The sequence below is a fragment of the Rousettus aegyptiacus genome, unplaced genomic scaffold (genome assembly GCF_014176215.1).
Source record: "Rousettus aegyptiacus isolate mRouAeg1 unplaced genomic scaffold, mRouAeg1.p scaffold_m13_p_12, whole genome shotgun sequence".
NCBI lineage: Eukaryota > Metazoa > Chordata > Mammalia > Chiroptera > Pteropodidae > Rousettus > Rousettus aegyptiacus.
This window is the reverse complement of record NW_023416287.1, coordinates 1,191,061-1,215,967: the sequence shown is the minus strand read 5'-3', so window position 1 is coordinate 1,215,967 and position 24,907 is coordinate 1,191,061. Positions and strand designations below refer to the sequence as shown.

Below are 24,907 nucleotides of genomic sequence, written 5' to 3'. Positions count from 1 at the left end.
GTGCGCAGGCGCGGCGGCGCGCCCGCCCCCGCCCGGCGCTCGGCGCCTCGCCATTGGCCGTGGCGCCCCCCGCCCGGCCGCCGGGCGCCTCGCCATTGGCCGCAGCGCGCGCTTAAAAGGCTGGGCCAATGGCTGCGAGCGGCAGAGGCCGAGGCGCGGGCGGGCCGCCGGGTACGGCGGACGGGCGGTGGGCGCCGGGCGCCCGTGGGGTGTGGGGCTGCGGGCCGCCCGGGGCGCCCGCGGCCGACGGCGGGAGGGAGCGGCGGGCGGCGGCCGCGGCTGGGGCCCGCGGAGTGGCGGCGGGGCCTCGCTCTTTGTCTCCCCGCGCTCCAAAATGGCTGCGGCCGGAGCCGACGGGAGCGGATGGGGCACCGGGATGGCGAGGGACGGGGCCCCGAGCTCCGGAGCCCCGGAGCTCCGCCGAGGCGGGGACCGTGCGCCCGGGGGGGACGCGGCCGGGGTCGGGATCCGCGGCAGGGAGGCGCCCGGGCGTCGGCGTCACTGCCCCCGGCGGCTCGGGCCTGGCCCTGGGCCTGGGCCTGGGCCGGGTAGGGCGGGGGCTGCGGAGCGGGCACACCGGGCGGGGCGAGTGCGGGCCTGCCCTTCGGCCGCCGGCCCGCCGCGCGTCCGTGATCCCGCCCGCGCGCAGTAAATGGGCTTCGGGCCGAGCGCGGGGACGGCTCCCGAGGCCGCGGGACGCGCGCGGGAGCACCGCCGAGCCCCGAGTAGGGCCCGTTCCGGCAGAGTCGACCCGGGGCCTCCCCGGAGTGACTGCCATTTCATGCGGCCGCGTGGCCACCCACACACGCGTGTCTCAGATTATTAGGTGAGCTGACTGCGGGTGCGGGGACAGGCCGGTCTGGAGGGTCTTTTCTTATTTTCTGTAAGTCATCTGAGGTCATGTTTACGATCATGTTTTCTATAAAAAATTTTCAGACGAAGTTCTGTCTGTGCGTTTGGGTTTCTTTTGTTTTCGAGGGTGTTTTCGTGGCAGGGTGATGGTGGTGGTATGTGTTTTTTACAGAAAGATCGTGTTCTGGGACATTTTCAGTGGTTTTCTTGTCCCTATTTTGGAAAATCCCAAACAGAAGTGGTCTTAGGCCTCGGTGACAAGTGAGAGGTCACAGAATCAGGCTCCTGCTAGGGGGACACAGGCCTCAGCACAATGGGAGAAGCTGTTGACGCGGTAAATTTTCTTCCCGGCCAGCCTAACAAGATCCTGATTCTCCCCAGCCCATCTTATTGGGCCCCTGTGTGGGCTCCACGCAGTCTTTCAACCCCCGGGGCTGACGTCTGGGTCACCTGGGTACCTGCTGTCCCCTCCCCCAGCTTGTAGACAGCAATAGGGATTGGAGATCTGGAAAGGGGGTGGGGGTGGGGGGCAATGTCTGAAGCAAATCCTTCAAGTATAACTGGAATATTGCACCTGAACTTGCATTCCCAAAAGACAGGAGAGGAAGGGACCACCCAGGGTGGGGGACGGTGAGCCTGCCGCGCCTTGAGTCCCGTCTGGGCCGTAAGTCTGGTTTTCAAACAGCAGCAGACACGGAATTGTGTGTAAGATCTCGTGATCTTGAAATGTAGACAACTAATAAAATTTTTAAAGTGGACCCAATAAAAGTGTCAGCAGACCAACTTCAGCCCCTCTGTGCGACATCTGTGGTGGGAAACAGAGGGTCTGCCATAGTCTACACCCTCAAAACACTCAGGTCGGGGGTGCTACCAGGCAGAACACCGGATGCCCCAAGAAAGTGAAACCCAGATCCTGAGGCCCCGGCAGGCCTGTGTGATTGCGGGGGTGGGGGCCCACTCTCAAGTCTGCCCCCATTACGTTTCAGAGACCCTTAGTACAGAATGGTCCACGGGCCACCTCAGGCTGTTCCTGCGTCCCCACGGGCGGTGAACCGAGCTCCCTGAAGGTCCGCCAGGCTCCCCCGCCCCCCTAACCCGCTGTAGTCTGCGGCCTCCGCGAACTGGACTCCAAGCATCCTTCTGTGCCCGCCGAGGCCCCTCCCCTCTGCACCAGGCCTCTCCCGCATTGGTGCTGACATCACCCCCAGAGGCCTCTGGGGCCCTCTCCGGTCCAGCAGGAAGTGTGGGAAGTTAGGAGTTTGTGCCCTGCCCTCTACCACCCCGATTCCGGGTCCAGGGCCTTCTGCGCCCCCAGGGAATGGTGGGAGCTGCAGATGGTTCACGCAGCTGCGTGGTTGCGCTCTGGAGCGCTGCCCACCTGGAGAGTGTGACCAGGAGTGCGGAAGCCACTGGGCTCCTCCCCTCACCTTCACAGTGGTTGGGGAGACGCTACCAACCTCTTGTCACTCTGGGGACTTGAGATTTCTCCGAGTATCTCTGTGTTTTCACTTGTTACCACAAGCAGTTATGACTTCCATAGCTTGAAAGTAAAATCCCACGGAGATTAAAAAAAAAAATGAAAAAAGTATAAATATAAGCACCATGTTTAAATATGGAAAATGTTTGCTGTGAAAATGCCAAAACCGAAACCTACATCCTTGCCACAGTCACACCTCAGATGTACAAGGTCAGAGGCAAAAAAAACAGCCTCCCAGGCTGGCATCTGGGTGGGTTTTTTAAGTTTATTAAGCAGCATATCGTCTTTTCAATAAAATACAGAAAGCGTCAGACACGCTCACTTAAACATAAGAACATAATCGAGAGTCAACACTTTCAACGCTGCATGAAAAATATTCAGCGCTTGTTATATTACCTGTTTTTGTTGTCTGCCTAAAATGCTACATAATAAAACAAGTTTTAAAAAAGTAATGCAGCTTGATGACAGTTGGTGGCCCGGGGCCCCTATTCACCTGGGTGACTTCCCCACCCCAGCTGTGCTTCTTAGCACTGCAAACTCTGCGGATGTGCCACACCCTAGGGACAAGGTCATGATCTGTGAACACTGACACTTCCGTGTCTGAGGATCTTCCGAGCATGATCACAAATGGGACTTAACGGACATTTGTTCTAGTCACATAGCGTCTCTCTGTATGTCATTGGATTTAGGGCCCACCTGAAATCCAAAATGAGTTCATCCAAAATGAGATCCTTAACTAATCACATGTGCAAATGCCCTATTTCCAAATAATGTCACGTGAGGTGCTGGGCAGACATGAATTTGGGGGGACACGGGTCAACCCAATACACCGGGTGACCAGTTAGCCCCCTTACAGAGAAAAGGCTTAGTGGGCAAAGCAGAAGATGCTCCCCCACCTGACCGGCACCTTGCCCCAGGGCCTGGCTGTGAGAGGCTGGAGTTTGAGACAGCTTGTGACTTGGTGGGTCTGGAATGGAGTCCACTGGTCAAGACACTGTCCTGCCTTGCCCAGACAGTGACAATGCTCAAATCTGCTCTGGTGGCCACTGAAATAACAAAGCGACACTCTGAGCACTTCCTCTGTTCTAAGCCTCTGATGCAGGGGAGGGAACGAAGCTTCTTCAGGTCAGGGAAATGGCCCAAGGTCCCTCTCCTGGGGCGGTCAGGTTGAAAACCCAGGACTCTGCCTTAAAGCTGACACACACCAGCGCCCCTCTTCCCAGACTGCCACATTGAGCTGACCAGCCTTTCGTCCACAACGGCCTCTAGAAGAGCAGGACCACGCTGCACAGATGGCCGCTCCTCAGAGTCGGTCAGGCTGCCTCTCCAAATCGACCTGAATGTCTGGGGAGGAGGGGCTGTCTGCGCACTCGGGAATGACCCGTTACAACAGTCTCTGGGCCGACTCCCACTAAAGGCTAACCACAGCCACTGCGTGCGGACTTGACCAGGTTAGCTCAGAGAAGAGCTTGCTTCGGAGTTTAGGTAGGAACTTCCCTTCACTGGCATCCGACAGGTCGGCTTCTCCATGACATCTTGACCACCCAGGTTCAAGCCGGAAACGGCCTTGCTATCAAGTAAGTCCCCTCACTGGGCGTGGTGACCTCTCAAGTCCCCCTTAGCTAGGAAGGCATGACGCCGCCAGCCTCCTCTTCCTCAGCACGATGCCCGTCGGCGGCTTTCTTAGAATCGCTCATTGCAGGGAACAAGGACACCGAAGGTAAAGAGGAAAAACTTAAAAGTGGCCACAGGAAAAAAAAAACACATGCCGGGAACGAGGACTTGACCACTGACGGCTTGTCGTCAGAAACCACGCAGGCCAGAAGACAGCGAGACCTCACCTCTAACATACGGAAAGAAAGCCTGTCGATCCATTTGCACAATGCCAAACAACCTTTCAAGAATGAGGGTCAATAAAGATATTTCGATGCAAAAGAAAATTAGGGGAATCGATCAACCAGCAGACCTACATTACAAGAAAGGCTAAAAGAAATTCTCTAGGCTGAAGGAGAACAGTACCAGATAGAAACGAGATCATCAGGAAAGAAGGAAAAGCAACAGACACCGGGGAAAGAATGAAAGACTGTTTTTCACCTAAATTTCTCTAGAATACATATGTCTATTTAAAGCAAAAATTATAACATTGAATTGTGGGGTTTAACCATATGCAGATATAATATACACAACTACAGCAAAAAAAAAAAAAATTGACCTGTGGAATTAAAAGAACACTACATTTTACACGGGTTGGTACAGTATTAAATTAGAAAAGACCAAAAAGTTAAGGATGTGTCTTGTAATCCCTAAAGCAACCACCAAAAAAAAATCACAAAGTATAGCTAAAAATCCAACAGATAAACAAAAACAGATTGCTAAAAATATTCAAATAACTCAAAGGAAACAAAAAAGTACATTTTAGAAGGAACAAACCTAAAACAAAGAGATGATAAACCTAAATCGCTCCAAATTAATCATCATATTCAACGTTAAGCACTAAGCGCTAAGCACTTCAATTAAAAGGATAAAAAAGCAAAACCCTGCCATTTGTTGTTTACGAGAGAGCCACTTTTAAAAAATATATCTTGAAAACAGCCTAAAAAGCCTGGAGAGGTTATATTAACATCAGATAAAAGAGACTTTAATGCAGAGTACTGTCAAGATAAGAAGGGACAAAGGGTCGACAGGTGTCTCATAACAGCTTCCAAACACATGATGCAAACATGGACAGAATTAAGTGGAGAAATAGATAATTCAACAACCATTGTTGGAGATTTTAACACCATCCCTCAAATGATGGGAAGAACAGGGGAGCAAAAAACTCAGGACTCAAACGAACTGAACAGCACAATGAACTATCTTGACCTGATATTTATCAAACAGGACACCCAACGATTTGTTTTTGCGTACAGTACGTTTGGCAAGATACATCGAATGCTGGGCCATGAAACAAGTCTCGATCAATGTAAAAGGATTGAAATCATACAGAATATGCTTGCTGGTTACATTGCAATGAAATTAAAATCGACGAGACACTGTGAAAACCCCAAATAATTGGAAATATCTAAATAACCCTTGGGTCAAAAAAAATCGCAAGGGAAATCCGGAACTATTTGGAACAGCAAGTTACTGAAAATACATCATCAAAATGCGCGGGCTGAGGTGAGAGCGAGGTGTAGAACTGCAGTGGATGATACTTAGATTAGAGATTGGCGTGCAGATTCTAACGTTCACACGGAAGTGCAGGAGGTCAGCTACAGCCGAGGTAACCTCGACGGAGCGACGCTGCTGCGGAGCGGGACCGCCCCAGCGGTGGAGGCCGCGAGGCCCGGGACGAGGGCAGGCGAGCGGGCCGGCCGAAGAGCCCGGAGTCCAGAAGAACGTTCCCTTCTGTGCAGCCAAAGGGGTGACACCTCGCAGTGTGGGAACGACGTGCTTGTCAGTAGATGCTGCAGGGTAAGTCGGCCACCCATGGGGGTGACGAAAGCCACTTGGCCCAGGCCTCACACCACACAGAGAAATCGATTCCGGCTGACTCCGAGACCTCAATGTGAAAGGTAGAGCGACAAAACTTTTAGAAGGAAACATGTTTATGATCTTGGAGTAGGCGAAGATTTAAAAAATAATAATAATAATAATAATAAGCTCCAGAAGCGCTAAAGAAAAAAAATTAATAGCTTGGGCTGCATGAAGAACATCTCATGAAAAACGGCACTGGAAAACTGGAAAGTCGTGGTTAAAAAACAAACACGTGACAGCCCACAGAGTGAGATGCATGCAGGACACAAGTCGCTTCTGGCGGGCACGGGACCATCGGGTCTGAGAAGGAACGCAGCCACGTGGGTCACCAAGCGAACGCAGAGCCCCCGCGACGACCGAGCTCCCGGGAACCCACACGGGGGGGGGGGGGGCGCAGGATTTGGTCGGATCACCTCGGAAACTGGCAGTTCCTACCAAAGCCATGTGACTGCTCAGCCTGCAGCCCGGCCCTTCCCCCTCGCCAATCCCCCTCAAGCCCCCCAGCAAAATGCATCCTCTGTGCCCTGGGGCGAGGGCTGGCCCTGTTCATAACCACCCCGAACTAGATACAAGCCAAACGCCCATCAACGGTCTATTCACTGAACAGCATGGGATGGGTGTGTTCGGTTTGAGAGAATGTGTCGATGTCTGTGGTTTTTTGTAAGTGTCACACTTGAATGACAGGCGATGAGGGATGTGCCGGGCTCATCTGCATGTACTCAGCTTTCTGAGCTGGGAAGCCTCAAACCCAACCCCTCGCTCTACTCTGTAAGGAGGGAACCCGGAGCCCAGGAAGGGCAAGGGACTTGGCTTAAGGCCACCAGAACCGGGAGCCGGCGATTATACCATTTCCTTGCCCCTCCCAATTTTTCAGTTTCATTTGGGGGGATGGGGCTGATTTTGTTTTATCGTGGTAAAATTCATGCAACATCAAATTCACCACCTAACCGCGTTACAGTGAACAGTCGGGCGGCATTAGGCGCCTTCGCAGTGTGGTGCAGCCACCAGCACTGCCCAACCCCTGAACACCTTCGTCACCCTGAAAGGAAACCTTCGAGCTGCCTGTCCCTGTCCTCCCCCTGCCCCGGCCCCTAGCGACCACCAGTCTACTTCCTGTCTCTAAGGAGTTGCCGTTCTGGACACTTCGAGGAAGCGATGTCACGCACCGCGTCCTGATTTTGCTCCGCGTCCCGGCTTTGGGTCCGTCCGCGTGGTGGTGGCTGTCAGCCTCTGCCCCTTACCACGACTGAGCAGTGCCGCGTCGCAGGGCGGAGCCCGCCGTGCTGGTCCCTCCGCCGCCGGCGGGCAGGTGGGCCATGTCCGCGCGGGGGCACAGTGCTGCCATGCACACTCGTGCCCGAGGTTTCGCGTGGCGCGTTCTCATTTCCTGTGGCTCTGTGCGTCCCTCGGAGTGGACTCGCGGGGTCCGACGGTGACGCGGGGTCTCGCCGATCGGGCCTGTGTCAGGGCCCCTCCCCTCAGCAGCCGGCGCGGCTCGCCCGCACTCTGGTGAACGCGCAGGTGATTGAGGCCCGTGCCGCGGCTTCCGTGGCTGGAACCCCGCACGTGTGTGTCCATCCTCCAGGGGGTGGGCACGGAGGGCTCCAGTCTGGGGACCACCAGGCCAGCGTCCCACAGGCAGTGCGTTATTCTCCGCGACGTGGGGCGCGGTGGCAATGCTGAGGGCTTTCCCAGAAGGGACGGATTCCACAGACGGCCTCTCCATGCGGCCTCTGGGCTACGTTGTTCCCATCGATCCCCTCCGAAAAAGGACACCCACCAGCTGTGGGAGTGCGGCGGTCAGGCTCGAGCCTGGTCACACTCTTCTCGGGTGACTCCCCGGGTGCTGAGCAGGGAGGTGAGACAAAGACAGGTGACCCCTCCAACAGGCCGCGTGCTCCGGAGCTGTCCCCGGGACCTGCACCGCACAGCCATGGTCCCTGCTGCCCCTGCGGCTGCCGCCTCTTCTCCTCTCGGAGGTGTGACTTTTCCATAAAACTGCATTCCCAGCTGTGCCTGAGCACCTGCTTCCCCAGATGAGGTGAGACTAGGAGTGGGTGGTCCAGCAAGAGGGGTTTGCCGGCTGGCTCTCTCAGCACGGGTCAGTGAGGATGACCCACCTGCGACCCACCCGCCCACGCACAGCCCGGCTAACTAACGCTTTCTCTGGATGACTTGGGAGGAGGGGCTGGTGCAGGGGCTGCAGCAGCCAGAGGCCAGCCCAGGGCCAGATTCCAACAAGTCAGTTGTTTGTAAAGTAGAGGAGGGAGGGGATAATGACCGGCAGGGTTGTTAACTGGTTGCATTGACTTAGAGCCGATAATGACAAGCTGAGGGCAATTAACACACAATTGAAAACTCAGAGCCAGGGCCCCAAGTCTCATTAGCAACTTCAAAGGGGCCCTCATCTCAGGCAGAAGCAGAAAAAGCTCAAGTTCAAATGCAGATGAGCGCAGGGCCTGGACATCAAAAACAGTGTCACCTGAGGGGTGACCCTTGTGCCATTCCCGTGCCCTGGTTGGGAGCCCCAGAGCCCTGGGGGGCCCGAATGTGTTCCTGGAGAGTCTGAGTCCTCTGAAGCACCTGGCCTGCAGCCACGGCCTGCCCTTCCATCTAGAGCCAGCCCATGCCCCCCTGGGGAGTCAACAGGTGCCTCTCTGAGGAGCTGTCCCCACTCCCTCCCCAGGGGACCAGTCTTGTAAGCAGAGTTAAGTCACAGCATGGCTGGGCTGATGCTGGGGGAGAGAGGCTGTACCCCCAGAGGAGCTGCAAGGCCCAGCCAGCATGGACAGCCAAGATGGGGGGGTCCTGTGGGATTGGGTTCTGAGGGGGTCCCAGGCCCCCTTGGCGCCATGTGCCCCCTGCATGGCTATGACTGATAATAAACAGAGCAGCCGCCCCTGCCTTCGACCAGTGACCAGGGGCTCAGACCCCGAAGGAACGAGAGCACGGGTCGTGTCCCTGCGTGAGCCCCCAGAACCTGCAGAGGCGACAACTGAGGCAGGCGCAGGCTGCAGGACTGGGCGTTGCCGGTCACCGGCCAGGAGGAGGCAGGCTGCGTGTCCGCGACCCCCACCCCACTGCAGTTTTTTCTGGGGTGGGGGGTCGCCAGTCCCTAGAGAGCATCAAACCCCGGCTGGGTCCCACCTCGCGTGTCGTTGTGGGCACATAAGGAGCCGCAACCACTGTGGGACCCCGTCTGGCAATGTCTCATGAAGTCAAACACGGGACCGCTGTGGGAGTGAGCAACTCCTCCTGGGTGTGTACCCGGGAGGAGTGAACACTATGGCCACACGAAGCCCGTGTCCACAGCAGCGTTACTCACAGCGGCCGGAACCCTGACGTCCAGCGACTGATGACGATCACTCAGCGGAACGTCACGCGGCCACACGAAGGACCGCTGCCGGGTGGATAAGCCTCGGACACACTCGCAAACGTGTGCTAAGTGACAGAAGCCGGTCACAGACGTGGAAAGTCTGGAGCCGGCAAATGCACAGCGTTGTCTCGTCTCAGGCCAGAGGGGCAGGGGCAGTGCTGCTCATGGCTAAGGGGCTTTGGGGGGGGGGCGATGGAGTGTTCTAGAATTACTCAGTGGTGATGGTTGCACAACTCTGAGAATGTACCAAACGCTACTGAGCTACGCAAAGTGGGAGATGGTCACGGGTGTGAGCGGCATCTCAAGGGACTAGTTTTAAACAGGCGCGAGAGTGAGTGCAGCTGCGGCCCGCCCAGCCGGAGGCGCGCGGACCCCGCCGCGGCTCTGCGGTGCGTGGCCATCGCGCCCGACCCCGGACACCCACGGGGAACGTGGCACTCACAGTTCGCTGGCTGGGGAAGACTGGCGCGCTCACGGACGTCCGCGATCGCGCACGTGAACGCGCCGAGCCACACGGCGAATGCGTCTCAGGCGCCCTCATCCCCGCCCAGCTGCTGGCGCCTGCCGGAAAACGGGAGGAGGCCCCGGATGGAGACCCGGTCCTCCTGGGGCGCAGCCCCGCTCCACCCGCCGACACGCGGCCCGGGCAACGGGCAGGCGCCGTGTCTGCCTCACGGCAACGGGCGCCCGGCACCCACGTGGGTGCTCACGGGTTCTTCATGCACATGATCTCCTGCCGCCCTGCACCTCGATCCAGACTCTGTGCTCAAGGTGACAGAAGGGAAGGTTTATGGTGTTAGTGAGTCAGACCTCAACCAGCGTGAAAACGCAGTGTCTGAGCACGCGGATGAGGGGCCCTCAGAGTGCCATCACGGGAGGACAGGCTCTGGGGAGCCAGGAGCCAGGAGTGTGTGTCCTGGCCTCCGCCAGCATTCCTTTATGTACGTGACTGTACCTGAGGTGGTGGCTCTGCCAGACTGGTACTCGCATCCCAGCAGGCACAAAGCCGAGCGCCAAGCTCGGAGCCTCAACCCTCAGGTCCCCACGGCCACCCCCAGAATTCAGCCTGCATCCTGTACATGGGTTCAAGAGAGGACAGAAGGCAAGAGGAGAGAGCCCCTCAACTCACTGCCTCCCCCAGCGTCATCTCCTGCCCGCTTCTGGGGCGGCCGTAGAGCGGACAGGCAGCTGGTGTCTGTGCCCCAGGCTGCGTGCCGTGAGGCAGCATGTAGGTCGGCAGCCAGACTCCAGAGTCCCACGCCTGCCCCACGCTGGCTGCGTGGTCCTGGCTGAGCACCTGGCCTCAGCCGCTTCATTCACCTCTGAAGGGGCAGCAGCATCGCACCTCCCAGGACCGCGGGGAGCGGGGCGGGGGGATCACGCATGGCCGGCCAGGCGCTGGGGCTGGGGCGCAGCGGGGCTCAGGACGCACTGCTCGTTGTGGCCACTTAGTAAGAGTGTGACAAATTGGCTCCAAGTGTGACACGCACACACACAGTGCTCAGGTCAGGAGTGTGCGGCGCGGTGAGCTTTCACAAACACCATGCACCTGTGTGACCAGCACGCGTGGCCAGCCGCGAAAGCTCCCCTCGGACCGCGAGCAGCCATGCGGTCCCCACACACCGCCGTCCTGGCATCTAGCGGTCTGCGTGTGTCGTGCTTGCCCGTGATGCACGCAGGGGGCCAGGCCGCTTGTCCTCTGTGCGGCCCACGTCCGCCCCACACTGCGCCCAGCGTCTTCCACCAGGGAAGACACCGCCACGAACGGTCGGCATCACCATTCGCTCTTTAGAACTATCTTTTATTGACACACAGAAACGACCCCAAGTGCGTGGGGCGGTATGCTCAGAGGAACGCCCAGAGCCCCACATTCCCCTGACCCACACTACTCGGTCCCGTCCCCCATGGCCATGGTGACTTCCGTCATCCTTCAGGGGGCAGGTCAGACCTGAGGACCATTCCTGGCTGTGCCCTCGGGCCATACGCATGGGTTGGGGGGGCCCTGAACACGCCTTCCCCCCGGGCTTCCCAGGCCCTTTCCCTGCTCGGCCACCTATTAGCACACGACAGCTTCACAGCCGGCCCTGACCCCTGCACCCAGCCCACTGACATCCCTCAGCTCCATCCCTGCCCTCTGTAGATGGGCTTGTCTCTCCCTGTGCCAGGTCCTGAAGGAGAGGAGGCGGCAGGCGAGGTCCGGCTTCGCGGGCACGGTCCTGCACGTCAGGCCACTGACCTGGTTTCGGCTGTATCTGCGGAACACCTGTCACCCACTCGCACTGCTTTGAATCAACTCACCTGCTCTGCTTCGCACCTGCAAGACAGCAACACCTGTGAAGGTGATGTTGTGCCGCCCACTGTTCCTCGGGGGCACACGAGTCACAAAATGGTTTTCTGCGATGCGCCCCTTACCTGCCGCAGGACTCTGCCCGTGTGACCCCAACTGGACTGGTGATGGAACCCAGGACAGGGTCCCGTGTCCACGCAGCCACACCTGCTTTCATTAGGGACAGCTTCACTCTCCTCTGCACACAGTAGGCGCTTCGCACGTGGCTTGTCACTAGAAACCTCACCAGCTGCCTCCGGTCCTCTCTGCACGCCAGGTCTCCCCTGCGTGGGCCCCCGGCCCCTTCATGAGCATTGTCTTCCAGGACCCTCACGTCCACCCATGTGATGGGAAGCGGAGCTCAAACCTCCCTTTGGCAAATGGAGACACTGAGGCAGGGCATCTTCCAGCTCTTCAGCTCGTCTCTCGTCACCCTTTCGCTCTGGAGGTCAAGGCTCGGTGATGTCCAAGTGGGTGGGCACTGTGAAGAGCTGGTTAGGGTGGTGGTGTTGGGCGCGTGTGCCCCCGCCCAGAAAACAAACCACAGCGTCTGGCTCCTGGGTCAAGCTCAGGTCTCTGCACGACCGCCCCCCACTCTCAGACCTTCGGCAAATGCCCTCCACCTTGGGCAGGCCACCGAGGCACGACAGGAAAAGTCGGCATTCCTGGACCCGCACCACGGGCATTTTTAGCCTCTGTCCTGCCTGCTCTGTCTTCAAGGAGCCACCCAGCTGCCCACCCAAGAGCCTGGCGAGCTCCGGGAGGTTTCCAGGAACTGCACCCCACCCTGGTCCTGGGGCTCCAGATCCAGGTCCTGTTTCCAAGAATCAGTTCCTATTAATGAAGAATGCAGCCCCATCCCCAACACACACAGAGGCTGTGGCTCAGACTCCTGAAGGTGTGAGGCATAGAATCTGTGACCTTGGGCAAGTCATGTTCTGGACCCTGAAGTTGGGGGAAGGAGATCTGGTCTGGTGCAGGGGACCACCAGACGAGACGGGCCCGCCAGATTGGACGGTTGCTGAGGTCTCGGGAGACCTGGGGCAGCGCCACCCACAGACAGGTGCGCCCCTGGGAAGGTTGTGCTGTGCTAAAGAAGAGTCTCTTCTCGCTTTTAGGGGCCAAATGCGGGTCCCAGGAAAGCTCCCACTGGGGCTGGGCTAACTCTGTTCTCATCAGCACAGTTTTCCGGGAGCCAAGAAGCAATTCTGGAATGTACAGGTAAATCCTGGCAGGTAAATTTTGAAGACTTCTTCTAATTCTCCCTTTTCTCAAACTCATTACTGTTGGCTTACTGGATTGTTGCCAGGTGCAGATGTGGGGTCACCAGGATAAGAGCTGCTAGGTCTGTGATTTGCCTGCTTCCCCCACGGCCCTGTGTCCCTCTGTAAGTGGGGAGGCAGACGCCCATCTCGCTCGCCATTAAGTTCTCTGCTGGAACTTCCCTTTCTTGTGTAGCCCTCACGGTAGGAAATACATGTCACATCTCGACCGAGTACTCACTCAAATGTGTGTACATACCCATATGCATAAATGAACTACTTCACAGAGCACTCAGGTCTGTGGAAGGCTCTCTGACATTTCCTCTTATTGTTTCATTTTATAAAATACAGCTCACCACCCACTAAATATTTTTCAGGACCCCAGTATTGGTCCCTGATCTGATGCGTACCGTCAAGAGGGAGAGGCCAACGAAAAGCCAGCATAGAGGCGCTTGCACAATCTCTGCTGGAGTGGGGTGCTGCGCGGGTCAGACTGGGTCTGAGCCAACGCGCGCGGCGGCCCCGTTTCTCTACTTCTCAGAGAGGCCCAGCCAGGCCGCGGGGCCAGCCGGGCAAGGCGGCGGGCAGGACAGGTCAGGCGGGGCTTTGAGGCCCTGGTGGCCGGTTGGATTTATTTTAAGGGACAGGGAACGCCACTGCAGCTTTGGGGGAGGGGCAGGATTAAAGGAGAAGCTGCGCTCAGCTTGTTATATTTAGTGGCTGACGCGCCGGAAGCGCTCGTAACACGCAGCTACTACTGCGCCCCACGCCCAGAGCGCGGCCCCACCTTCACCTCGCGGGACTGGGACCGTCTCCTTCAACCCCCGAGACAATGGGCCCTATGGACCCCCGCTTCACTCTCAGGACAAGGGCTCCCGCCTTCACCACGCGGGGCAAGGATCCCCGCACCGCGGCCCGCCTTCGCCCCGCGGGCAGGAACCCCGGCCCGCCCGAGCTGGGGAAGGGAAGGCCCGGGGCGCGCCCCGGCCAGCAGGCCCTTCCCAGGGCGGGAAAAGCTGTCCCGGCGCGCTAATGCGGAGGGGAACCGAGGCTACGCGGGGGGGAATTCACAGTGCACCAGCTCGCGACGCCGGGGCGGGGCCGACACGCGCGGCGGGCGGGGCCTGGGGCTCCGCCCCCATCTGCGCCCGCCCCGCCGGGTCTCGAGCGCCCAGTCCGCGCGGGGCCTGCCGGGAGCCCATAGAGGAGGGGGGCGGGGAGTCGGGGAAACCTCGAGCCGGCGGCCGTCGCTGCGCAGGCGCGGAGCGTGGGCCCGCCCCCGGGCTGGCTGCGCGGCCATATTTAAAGGGCGGCCGGCGCGGCGAGCCAATGGGAGGCGAGCGTGCGAGGACGGGGCGTGGCGGCGCGAGGCCCCGGATGTGGCTGCGGCGGCCCCTCCTCCCCCGCGTTCTCCTCAGAGACCCCGGCCGCGCGCCGCCGCTCGCTCGCTGGTCCCCGCGCGAGCCCCTCGGTCGGCGGTGAGGCGGCGCCGAGGCGGAGGCGGCGGAGGCGGAGCGGACGGCGAGGCGACTGCGCGGCGGTGAGCGGCCCGGGCGGGCGGCCGTCGCCATGAGCGGCTCGTCGGGCACCCCGTACCTGGGCAGCAAGATCAGCCTCATCTCCAAGGCGCAGATTCGCTACGAGGGCATACTGTACACCATCGACACGGACAACTCCACCGTGGCGCTCGCCAAAGGTAGCGGCCCGCGGCCGCCCCAACCGCCCGTCCGCACCTCGCCCCCGGGGCGCCCGGGCCTCGGCGCCGCCGCACCCCCGGGGCGCCCCCCGCGGTATTCCCGCCCGGGCGGCCCCTCCCGCGGCCCCCCGGGGCGCCCCGCCCCCCCCCCGCGCCGCCCCGTCCCCCGGGGCCGGGCCCGCACAATGGTCTGCCCCGGCGGTATTGTGTGCGACGGGCCCGCCCAGCCCGGGGGTGGGGCGGGGAGGTGGGGGAGGGTCCGGCTCCCGCGACACCGCCCCTCCGCCGCGTAGCCACCTCTGCAGGTGGGGGTCGCGGTCGCTGGGCTGCGTCCTCCCCACCTGGCGGCGGGGCGGCCTGCGCGCGGAGCCCCCTCCCTGCGAGGGCGGGGCGAGGGGCCCGCGTCTCCCCGGGGCCTCCCCACGAAGCTGGGAGTGAGAAAACTCGGCTCCTGCAAGACCTTCTGGAATCCATTAAGCGGCTGGGGCCTTGAGCCTGAACAAATACCACGTTTTAACGGAACTTCCTGCCGAAACCGGAGCCCCCGTCGGCAGCTCGCTGCCCGGCGCGAAGCGCTTGCCTGCCCTGGCCCAGGCGTTCAGCCGGAGGGTTATCTTTGTGTGACAGATCCCTGCCTGTAGGCGCTGGTGACCACACCGAAGTCCCCGAGAGAGTTAGGAGAAGGTGGTTGTAGTCTGGTTCTAAACTGGCCCCGAATCTTTACTGGGCTTGTGGAGGCAGGAGGTGGCCGCAAAGTTTCTTTGTCTTCATCCTCCAGGAAAGATGGCGAGTGTCCATCCCCTGCCTCCTAGGGAGAAGTGCTCAGTGCTGCCTGGTCTGCAGGAGGCCTGATTGTTTGATGGCTCTTGTTAGGCTGGAGAGGCCAGACCTGGCCTTAAACGTTGGGACGCAGCTTAAGTGTTCCTTGTCAGAGGGAACCCGGCCTTGGGGACACAGGCATTCCAGACCCAGGAATGTCTCCTCTTCGAGCCCAGTGCCGGATCTGGGGTAGGCAGGCCTCACTGCTCCAGGAGGTGGTGCGGTGTCACGAGATGTGCGTTCACTTGTGTCCTTGGCACTTAGTCTCGTTTGACTTGAGATCCCAGTTGGAGAAACAGGCCAGAGTAGTCCCGGGGTTCCTCAGCCGGAGTTGCGTTCAGGTGGTCGAGGAGCTGCTTCTGGCCCAGCTCTGCCCCACACCTGAGAAGGACACCTGAGAGGGAGCAACTTGCTGGGGCTCTTTGAGCCCTGCTGTGGGGCGAGGATGCAGAAGCTGGTGGTGTGGGCCAGTTCTGAGCCCCTTGTTTCTCTGACACCTCCCAGCTGGTTGTGGGTGAAAGGGGGCCTCTCTCCTGAAAACGCAGACTCCCTGGGTGGTGTGTCCTGAGGGTTCGGTAGCCGTAGGGATCCTTTACTCCGCTGAGTGACACGAGGACGGAGGGCTCTGCGGAGCAGACCCCGTCCCACGAGCAGTGGGCCTTTCACGTTCGCACCTGAGAACGTCAAGCGTCACGAGACTGCCAGGCTTGTGCGTCGTTCCTTGTCGTCTGAGACCTAGAACTTTCTGGAGCTTTGCCGACCGGGGTCTTGTAGGAGTCTTCCGTGGGAAATGGTTGGAGTAGTAGAAACACAGAAATCGGAGCTGTGGCCACTTGTTTCTTGGGACACGCGGGAGCTGCGGGAGGAGCGTATTGGTGGAAGCCCTTGGCCGAGGACGACGGCGTAACGGTTTTTCTCCACCCTAAGTGAGGTCCTTCGGTACTGAAGACCGCCCCACAGACAGGCCTGCCCCTCCGAGAGAGGAAATTTACGAGTACATCATTTTCCGGGGAAGCGACATCAAGGACATCACCGTGTGTGAGCCCCCGAAAGCTCAGCACACACTCCCGCAGGACCCCGCCATCGTCCAGGTGAGTGCGGGGCTGGGCTCCTGTGCGGGCACGCTCCCTGCGAGCTGCTGCTTTCCGGTGGGTCTCGGGGTCATCCGTGTGGCCAGGGAGCTCAACTCGGGGGGCCTTTCCGTGGGAAGTTGTTAAACTTTCGTCTGGGCCGTCGGTGTTGTGGAGGCTTAATTCCTGCAGCAGGACCGTGTGCTGGAGAGTGAAGTCGGTGTGTGCATGGGAGAGGGGCGGGAGGAAGAATGTGCGGGTGCCGGGGGGATCACGTTTGGCCTTAGTTTCCGGCCAGTCTCCGTCGCAGTGGCACGGTGCGAGCGGCACAGATGCCAGCGGGGACGGCAGGACCTGCCCTCTCAGCTCTGGCGGGATGCTCAGCTGCCCTGCCGTGGTGTCGCGGCGCCTTGGCTAGGGTCACCAGGGAACCTGGGCTAGCGTTCTCCGGACTCGGGACTTCCGCACTCGTGGGCTCCTTGGCAGCTCATCCTGGGACCGGACGCGCCATGGGTGGACTCTGGGGCACAGCAGCAGAGGGAGGAGGGAGGCCTGGGGAGCTGCACGTAGTTCCAGGGCCAAGCCGAGGGTAGCATCTCTGCCTAGACTACCCGATGGCAGGCAGTGGGCAGCCATTGGATGGCTTGAGTTAGGAGAAGGTCGTGAGAATTACCTGGACCAGGCGGGGCTGGGGATGAACGGTGGGAAAGGCGGCTTTGCGCCCACTGAGTGCTGCGAGGCCTCCAGGGCCGCAGGCTGGCAGTTCCGCTGCCCTTCTCAGTCTGAGCAGTGCTCCCCAGCCTCAGGGCGACGGGAGGGCCTTGCGCTGCTCTCACCTGTGTGTCTCATTGCTCAGTCTTCCCTGGGCTCGGCCGCCTCCTTCCAGCCACACGTGCCTTACAGCCCCTTCAGAGGGATGCCACCCTACAGCCAGCTGGCCGCCAGCTCCCTGCTTAGCCAGCAGTATGCAGCGTCCTTGGGTCTAGGTGAGTGATCTGTTTCTGTTTGGTGAACTGCCTGTGCTGGGACCGCTAGGAAGCAGAGCCACAGGTCCTGATGGGGGGGACACTGCTCTTGTCACATTCAGCTCATAGGGCCCACTTAGCATGGTGCTCGGTGCAGCCTCCCTAGTTGGAACGTTTCACGCCTGCTCAGCCGAGAGCACGAGAGGCAGCAGTCAGTTTCGGGGCAGACGCGTCAGCGTTCCCTGAACGTCAGCCCGAGTCTAGGTGAAAGCGACGGTGCATCCGCTTAAGAGACGGGATGACTGAGGGGTCTGATTGCGGACGAGTTCCCGCCGCGTGCACGTTTTCCAGCGTCTGAGTATAAGTTAGGTGCAACGCCCACGTGTCACGCCCTTTATCGTTCTGCCGGCAACACTTCGCTTAACGGTTCAGTTTCCCCAGGTTGCTTAAGCTTGGAGGAAGGGTTCCCCACACCTGTGGGGGAGCGTCCGCCGGACCCCAAGCCCCGAGGTTGGGTCAGCAGGGACCAGCCACCTTGCTCCTCCAGGAGTGGGTGCGAGCGGGCCCTAGACAGTTCTCCGGGCCACCTGCTTCTGAAAATCATGTCGTCTTGCTCGCCACTGCTGCTGCTAGCATGGTAGCGCCCTTCTCCGCCTGGCACCCTGTTTCTAGCATAGGCTGGTGTGAGCGGAGTCCTGCGAGATGCCTGGCTCTTCCTGAGCCTGCTGGGCGCGGGGCCAGTTGCTCGTTACTCATCCGCACCCTTTCTTTGTGCTCTTTCTCCTTTTTCCTCTTTTAGACAAGCTGGCCAGCCCGCCGGCCTCGGCCGCAGCCTCCAGCCCTAGCTCCTCTCCATCTCCACAGCCCGTTTCCGAGCCCGACCTGTGCTCAGAGCCACACCAGCTCGCTTCCAAGGGTAACCGCAGTCTCGGAGAGCTGCATGCTGTCTCGCAAGCCATCCTAAGCACGAGGGGGAGCCAGTAGACCAGAGTGGCAGTAGCCGTAGCAGACAGTTTGCTAAGCCAGTGGGTCAGTTAAGCTGCTTCTCCTCGGTTCAACAGGGTCCCAGCTTAGCTAACAGCATTAACGGAAGGGTAGCAAGAACCGGGGAGGCACTCCGCTTGCTCTTCCTGAGTCCAGGGTCTGTCCGGACCTCACTGCACCTGCCACGTGTGGGCAACGGCCCTGTGCACACAAGGCCGCTCCCCCAGGGGATTTTGCTGGTCCCGCCCATGGTCTGCATTGCGGTGCGACACTCCTGAGCGACTCACAGCTGCTCTGGGACCCATAGCCCATCCCTTACCCATCAAAATCGGGGCCTCAGCTATCTTTGTATGATAAGGCTGCTGTAAAATAAGGCGAATGCCCTGAGCTGTTGCCATGTGAACGGCACAAGCTTGATGGCTGGCTTGCTAACGCCGGTTTACATCACCTGTCTGCCCGGTGGCAGCACCTGGGGGCGTCTCTTGGCCTTTCCCGGCGTTCTGGTGTCACTGGCGGTCTGAAATCCACACGCGTGGCCATCGGAGGCAGAGCCGTGCCCTCACCCTGCAGGGTCCTGGTCCCAGCAGCAGGAGTGCCTGTGGCACAGCCACTGCTGGTCTGTCACCGCCTGTGTTGCTCTGTGTCCTGCACCGACGCCCGTGCAGCGGGGCTCAGAAGCAGCGATGTTTTCTCCCTGCTTGGTAGTTACACTGAATGGTTCATCATTTTTACCACCAGCGACATGAAATGGCTCGCAGGGCAAGGTGGCTTTAACCGCACTGGTGTGACAAAAAGAGAGGCCCAGGCTCTTGTCCCGGGCAGTCGTGGTGTGAGCAGAAAGCAGTTGGGAGCTGCGTAGCTCCGGGAAGGTGACAGGCGACAGGCTAGAGAAGGGGGTCTAGGTGGGTATCTGTCACAGAGGACGCCTGCAGGTGTCGTTTGAAGGCCGTTGCAGCTGGGTCTGGGAGTGCTTCGATCTGGCGGCGGAGTTCATCACAGTCATTTGTTAGTTTCCCGTGTGGAAAGCGGAAGCTCCAGTCTTCACTCGTGTCGGGCACCCCGCGTGCTTGTTACCTTGTACTCAGGGCCCGTTTTCTGTCTCAAACCTCCGTACTCCCCTGCCTAGCCCCACGTGGCCAGCAGGCGCTGGAGTGGGGTGCGGGTCTGTGGTGCACAGCGCCCCTGTCTTTCCACCTCCTGCTTCAGGGGCCCGCTGGGAGGCCCGGCGGAGCGTTCGTCTCCTGTGCTTGGGGCAGCCTGGAAGCCTTCGTCTCTGCGAAGAGCTTCAGCCCTCGAAAGCAATGCAGGCTGTTACTTCTCTCTGCTCAGCTTTTATTGCCTCATTCTTTGTAGTTTTATTGTGCCTTAAGCAAAAATGACAGTGTTCTAGACTTTACCTTCGAAGGCTGACAACTGCATTTTCTGGGTAATCTCAGACTGAGGTGGTTCTTGCCCAGCGTGAACCAGCGTGAAATACGTGCCCAGACCGAGAATTCACCGGTGTCCTGGGGGCCAGAGCCTGAGGTTTTCAGAAAGTCATTTCTAGGCTGCCTGTGAGGTGCTCATTTGTGGTCCAGTGTTTTTTTCTTTGGGTTTCCTGACACAGGGAGCCCAGGCTGAGCTAGCCTTGTTGCCACCTGGGAGCTCGGCCCAGGCGCAGTGGACCCCCTCTTTTCTGCCCGACATGCTGGCCCAAAGCGAAGTGTGTACCGGGTGCGAGATTCGCTCCTCCTGCTTGTCTTACACCCTCATCCTCTCCCCGACTCAGGAGCTGGTTTTCCGTCTGCCCCCGTCGGCAAGAGCCCCATGGTGGAGCAGGCCGTCCAGACCGGTTCCCTCGACAACCTGAACGCCAGGAAGCCATCGCCCGGCAAGGGCACGGTGGGGATGCAGCTCAACGGGCGCCCGACCCCGCCGGGCACCAAGAGCGCCAGCGGTACTGCCCGGCTTGTGCCCCCGGGTGCGCCCCCTGTCCTTGCTGGGCTCCCTGTGTCCTGGGGGGGGGGGTCTTTATAAAACAGCCCAGCCCCCGGTCTGAACAGCACGCGCTCCCGCAGAGCAGGCCCCGCCGCGGGCCCCCGTGCTGCGTTTCCGTCTCCGGCTTCCGCTCCCGCAGCTGCTTTCCTTAATCTTCCCTTTTGCGCCTCAGATGTAGCCCCGCCGGCCGCAGTGCAAACCCAAGGGCAGGTGAACGACGAAAACAGAAGGCCCCAGAGGAGGAGATCAGGTAACAGCTGCCGCCACCTGGGCCCTGGGCCCACGGGCCACCCCGGTGCTCTCTGCTCGCGCTGCTGCCCGCTTCCGTCTGGGGCCGCCTCGGGCTGCTCTGTCCCCTGCCTTGCCCTGAGGAACGCCGGCTGGAGGGCTCAGCAGCCATGACTGTCGTTCCTCTCAGGGAACAGACGCACCAGGAATCGCTCCAGGGGGCAGAGCCGCCCCACTCACGTTAAGGAGAATACCATCAAGTTCGAAGGCGACTTTGATTTCGAGAGTGCAAACGCCCAGTTCAACCGTGAGGAGCTGGACAAAGAGTTCAAGAAGAAACTGAATTTTAAAGGTCCGACTTGTTCCCGGAAGGTGGTGGTTGCCCTCCCGAGCATTGTCTGTAGAACGGGTCAGGGAGACGCTGGCGCCGTGGTGTGAGGGCGGGCTGTTGGCATGGTGGCCAGTGTCAGAGTGACAGTACATTGGATGGCATGGCCCAGGGACAGGGCCAACAGGAGCCACAAGCAGAATGCCACTTAGCACAGAGCACTCTTGGCAGCATGTCACCAAGGCCTGAGGACAGCTGCGGAGTGGGCCGGTGAGGGCCTGCCTGGTAGAAAGGTGCTTTGTCTGCGGCCCGGCATCCTGGGGTGGTGTTCTTCTCTGTGCAGATGACAAAGTGGAGAAAGGGGAGGAGAAGGACCCGGCTCTGGTGACGCAGAGTGACGAGGCGCCTGCCGAGGAGGACCACCTGGGACCCAACTGCTACTACGACAAGTCCAAGTCCTTCTTCGACAATATCTCCTCCGAACTCAAGACCAGGTCAGAGGGCCTGGGGGCCGGCGAGGGGGACCCGGAGGGGCTGGTGGGAGATGCGCTCCGCCTCAGGGGTCCGAGAGCCGGCACGCTCCCGAAGACGCACTCAGCGCAGCGCAGGCAGATCTCGTCACCCCTGTCACACTTGTCGCGATGCTTCCTGTCCCCAGCTGACCCTGGTGGCCTGAGGGCCTTGCTCCCTGAGGCAGCTTGGGAGAGAGAGCATTGTGTCCTGGATGTTTTTTTCACCTGACTGCTTGGGGTGGGGACCCTGTCGCGGGCTCTGCTTTAGCACCCGTAGCTGGTGCTCCGGTGTTGTCCCTTGGACACATTGGACGGGAAGAGAAACTTACAGAACGAGTGGTGTGGACACTCGGGTCTGTCCGTTCCGCAGACAGAGGGCCAGGCACACAGCCGGGCGCCGAGGGTGCAGCAGAAACAAACCCGCCCCCACGGTTAGGTTAGGTCCTGGCGGGGAAGGGTGGGTGGGGAGGACACACGCATGCTCAGTTACACGTGCCCCGGGGAGCAGCACACGGGCGCGTGGGGCGGGGCTCAGGCAGGAGTGTGGGGGAGGGAGGGAGGAGGCTTCTCCAGGCGCGCGGAGTGCATCCGCTCAGGCTCCGTGGGCCGCGCGAGCCGCGCTGAGCGCTGCCGGCTGCCGTCGCGCTGGGAGCCGAGGAGTGGTGCCGTCGGGCGTTTGACCTCGGCTTCAGTGAGCGCGGCCGCAGGGCCCGCCACGGAGGTTTTCCCAGTGTCGCGGGGCGGGGCGGGGCGGGGCAGGGTGGGGAGAAGCTTGGCTTCTGTGCATAGTTGACTCGGAGCTGGCGGGGGTCGCTGGCGGGACGTGAGGATTGTCGCAGACTTGGGCCATTGGCCTTGGGCTGCTGCCGTGTCTTTAGACGAGGTGGTTCCTTGGGGTGGCTTGGCAGCAGCTCTGCTGAGAGTGTGGGGCCCATTAACAGACACAGGGTCCACGTGGGGGCGTGGGCAGCGTACACGAGGATGCTGGGACAGCGTGCGGTGCTGGTGCTGTGTCCCCACCACCCCCAAAGCATGAGCATATTCTTGGGGACCTTGTCCCTAACCCCCTACTCATTCAGGAGACGCTTGTTTGAATGGAGGGGGCCACGATCTCCAGGTTTTGGGGCCCAGTGGGTACTGAGCTTGGCACGCAGTGAAGGCTTCGTTTGGAGCAGATCGGGGGCGCGTGCTCGCCTTTAGCGACAAAGCTGTGAGGGTTTTGTGCACAGCAGCCCCGTCCCGAGAGGACAGGCCTGGTTGACGTGGTTGGGAGCCCTGGTAGTGTCGCGTCTCATGCTGCAGGGCCCTGGCTGGGTCGCCCTTCTACTGGCTTCTGTGACGTAGTGACAGGATGTTCCTCCTGGCCTGGGAGGCTGGGAGGGGGTGTCCCTGCCGCCTGTCTCATGCCTCTTGTCTGGTTCAGTTCCAGGCGGACCACGTGGGCCGAGGAGAGGAAGCTCAACACGGAGACCTTCGGGGTGTCGGGAAGGTTTCTCCGCGGCCGCGGTTTTCGGGGCGGATTGCGAGGGGGCAGAGGCAGCGGTACGACCCGGCGCAACCCGACTTCCCACCGAGCGGGGACGGGCAGAGTGTGAGGGGGCGGCCAGAGGTGAGTGAGGGGGCCGGGTCCTCTGAGGGGAGGGCGTGGGAAGGGAGCCTCGTCAGGAGGAGCTGCGAGTCAGGCTGTGAGCCGGGGAGTGGCCGGCTCTGGTGTCCAGTGAGAAGGGACGCTGGAGATTCAAGGCCACGCTTAATCACCCAGCAGGCTCTTGGGGACGGTGGGCCCCAGGCCACAGTGGGGTGCTGGGTGCCTTCACTAGGGTAGGAGCAGGTTAGCAAGGAGAGCCTGTCACAAGCCGAGGTCGCACTGCCTGAGTGAGGACCTGGGTGACGTGTGTGCCCCCAGGGACCCCGGCTGTGGACAGGTTATGGTGCTGACCCGCCCTGGCAGGGAGGGTGGGAGCTGCGTCCTAAGTGCCTTCGCAGCGGCTCGTGATGGGACTGTCTGGGAAGCGCTGGTCTGAGGGGCAGAGTCGGGACGGGGCAGGGCGAGCCCCTGCGTGTCTCCCAGGCCGCAGTGCCTGGCTTCAGCTGGGGCACTGCGGAGCAGCACGGGCCTCTCGCTCACTCCGTGTCTGTCCCCTTGCAGGCTCCTGCTGAAGCAGCGGAAACGACTCTGAGGGCCACGGAGGACGCCGCACTTACTGGGAGATGCTGGGTCCCTTTGTTTACCGTTTGCAGAATTTCCATGTGCTACTTTTGTTCTGGACCTCACGCGACTCGGACGTGGTCTGAGTTGGAACCAGTTGTTTTGGGGAAGTGCTTGGGAAGCCTCTCCGAGGCGTCAAGGTCTTTTGTTCTCACTTGCACACAGTATAATCTAAGGTTTTGGTATTTTGCAAAGAGGTTTCTAGAACGAAAGCTGGATTCTCATTTTGTGACTTTTTTTTGGCCGCTTTGACTTTGAAAGTGTAACCAAATCTCATTGGGCAGTGTGGCAGCCGGGTGCGGCTCTGTCATCCGGCTGGCCCCTGGTGTTGCTGGCCTGGCACCCCCATGCCGGGCACGGTCTCAGGAGCCAGGCAGAGCCAGCACAGGCGTGAGGGGGTGGGTAGGCCTAGGACAGGGAAAGCGGTGTCCCGCAGATCATGTTGTAGAAGCAAACCAGGCACCCTGGTGTCCAGACGGTGGTGTCGGGTCAGGGGGCTGGGAGGGCGGCAGCCTGGGGGTGCGTAAGAGGGTCCCTTAACGCGAGCTAGGAGCAGAATGTTTCTCAGAGCCCAGCTTCCGTGGGAATCGGGGTCAGGTGGGAGCCCAGGACAAGCCCCCCAGGGATGTCCCCCTCATTTCTGCCACGTCCCTGCTAGCCCCTGACCTGGGTCAACCACTGTTCAGTGTCTCAGCCACTTGGAAACAAGCCAGTCTTTCTTGCAAGGTCAGTTGACCGAGAGCATATTTCCTGAGTTGTAAATAGTTGTGTTTTTGTTTAACAGGGTGGAGGGAGGGTGGGAATCCTGATCGCTGCATGGGTAGGTGGGCCAGCCCTTCAGTGTAAGCATGCGTCCCTCTGACGGCATCGTGTTGAACACGAGCACCTTGGTGATTAAACCCCCTCGAGTAGCTGTAAGGTTTGGTTCTCTATTAAGTTACTGTAAAAGCTTGGGTTTATTTTTGTAGGACTTGATGGGTAACTAAGAATTAGAACGTAGCAACAAGGCTGCTCAGTTGGAGTAATGTAAATTGTACTTATAAATAAACACAAACCTTAAAAACTTTCCTCTCTGCTCTGAAAGTAAATAGTGCTGTTGACTCTATTGGAATCCCACCATGCCCAGCACGGCTGCCCCAGGCGGGTGCTGTCAGGCCCCGAGCTGGTCAGACCTGGGGGACATCTGGGGCTCTCAGAGCAGACAGTCCTGGCTGGTCCAGTTGAAGTGCAGGACAGAGTTCACTGGGGGCCACCTCACGGGGCGAGCAGCTCTGCCGTCCATGCACTTTGGACAGAAAGTTGTTTTACGA

General features: G+C 60.1%; 1 protein-coding gene and 1 long non-coding RNA gene across 6 annotated transcripts; one reads left to right on the top strand and one right to left on the bottom strand.

The window, feature by feature from the left end:
• Nucleotides 1-831: 831 nt before the first annotated feature.
• On the bottom strand, nucleotides 832-13,840 carry LOC118609956. Its single transcript, XR_004953523.1, has 2 exons — nucleotides 13,220-13,840; nucleotides 832-5,870 (listed from the first exon to the last, which is right to left on the bottom strand). It is a non-coding gene; the product is annotated as an uncharacterized LOC118609956 (long non-coding RNA).
• A 387-nt stretch (nucleotides 13,841-14,227) lies between these two features.
• LSM14B (LSM family member 14B) lies at nucleotides 14,228-23,675 on the top strand. Of its 5 annotated transcripts, none has more exons than XM_016132271.2 (10): nucleotides 14,229-14,505; nucleotides 16,252-16,415; nucleotides 17,251-17,380; nucleotides 18,159-18,275; nucleotides 20,112-20,303; nucleotides 20,493-20,570; nucleotides 20,739-20,900; nucleotides 21,220-21,370; nucleotides 22,812-22,997; nucleotides 23,538-23,675. In XM_016132271.2, the coding sequence occupies exons 1-9, from the start codon at nucleotides 14,379-14,381 to the stop codon at nucleotides 22,981-22,983; spliced, it is 1,293 nt and encodes a 430-aa protein (XP_015987757.1). In that variant the 5' UTR covers nucleotides 14,229-14,378; the 3' UTR covers nucleotides 22,984-22,997; nucleotides 23,538-23,675. The 5 variants fall into 5 exon arrangements, with proteins under 5 accessions (XP_015987760.1, XP_015987757.1, XP_015987758.1 ...); XM_016132272.2 differs by having other exon boundaries at nucleotides 14,230-14,505; nucleotides 20,112-20,279; XM_016132273.2 differs by lacking the exon at nucleotides 14,229-14,505 and adding an exon at nucleotides 14,878-15,513.
• Nucleotides 23,676-24,907: the final 1,232 nt, after the last annotated feature.

What these genes read in the sequence shown, in the direction of transcription:
- LSM14B (XM_016132271.2), top strand. Translation starts at nt 14,379, where the DNA reads ATGAGCGGCTCGTCGGGCACCCCGTACCTGGGCAGCAAGATCAGCCTC. An exon ending in CACCGTGGCGCTCGCCAAAG is followed by an intron (nt 14,506 to 16,251) that starts GTAGCGGCCCGC and finishes CTCCACCCTAAG; the next exon opens with TGAGGTCCTTCGGTACTGAA. An exon ending in AGGACCCCGCCATCGTCCAG is followed by an intron (nt 16,416 to 17,250) that starts GTGAGTGCGGGG and finishes CTCATTGCTCAG; the next exon opens with TCTTCCCTGGGCTCGGCCGC.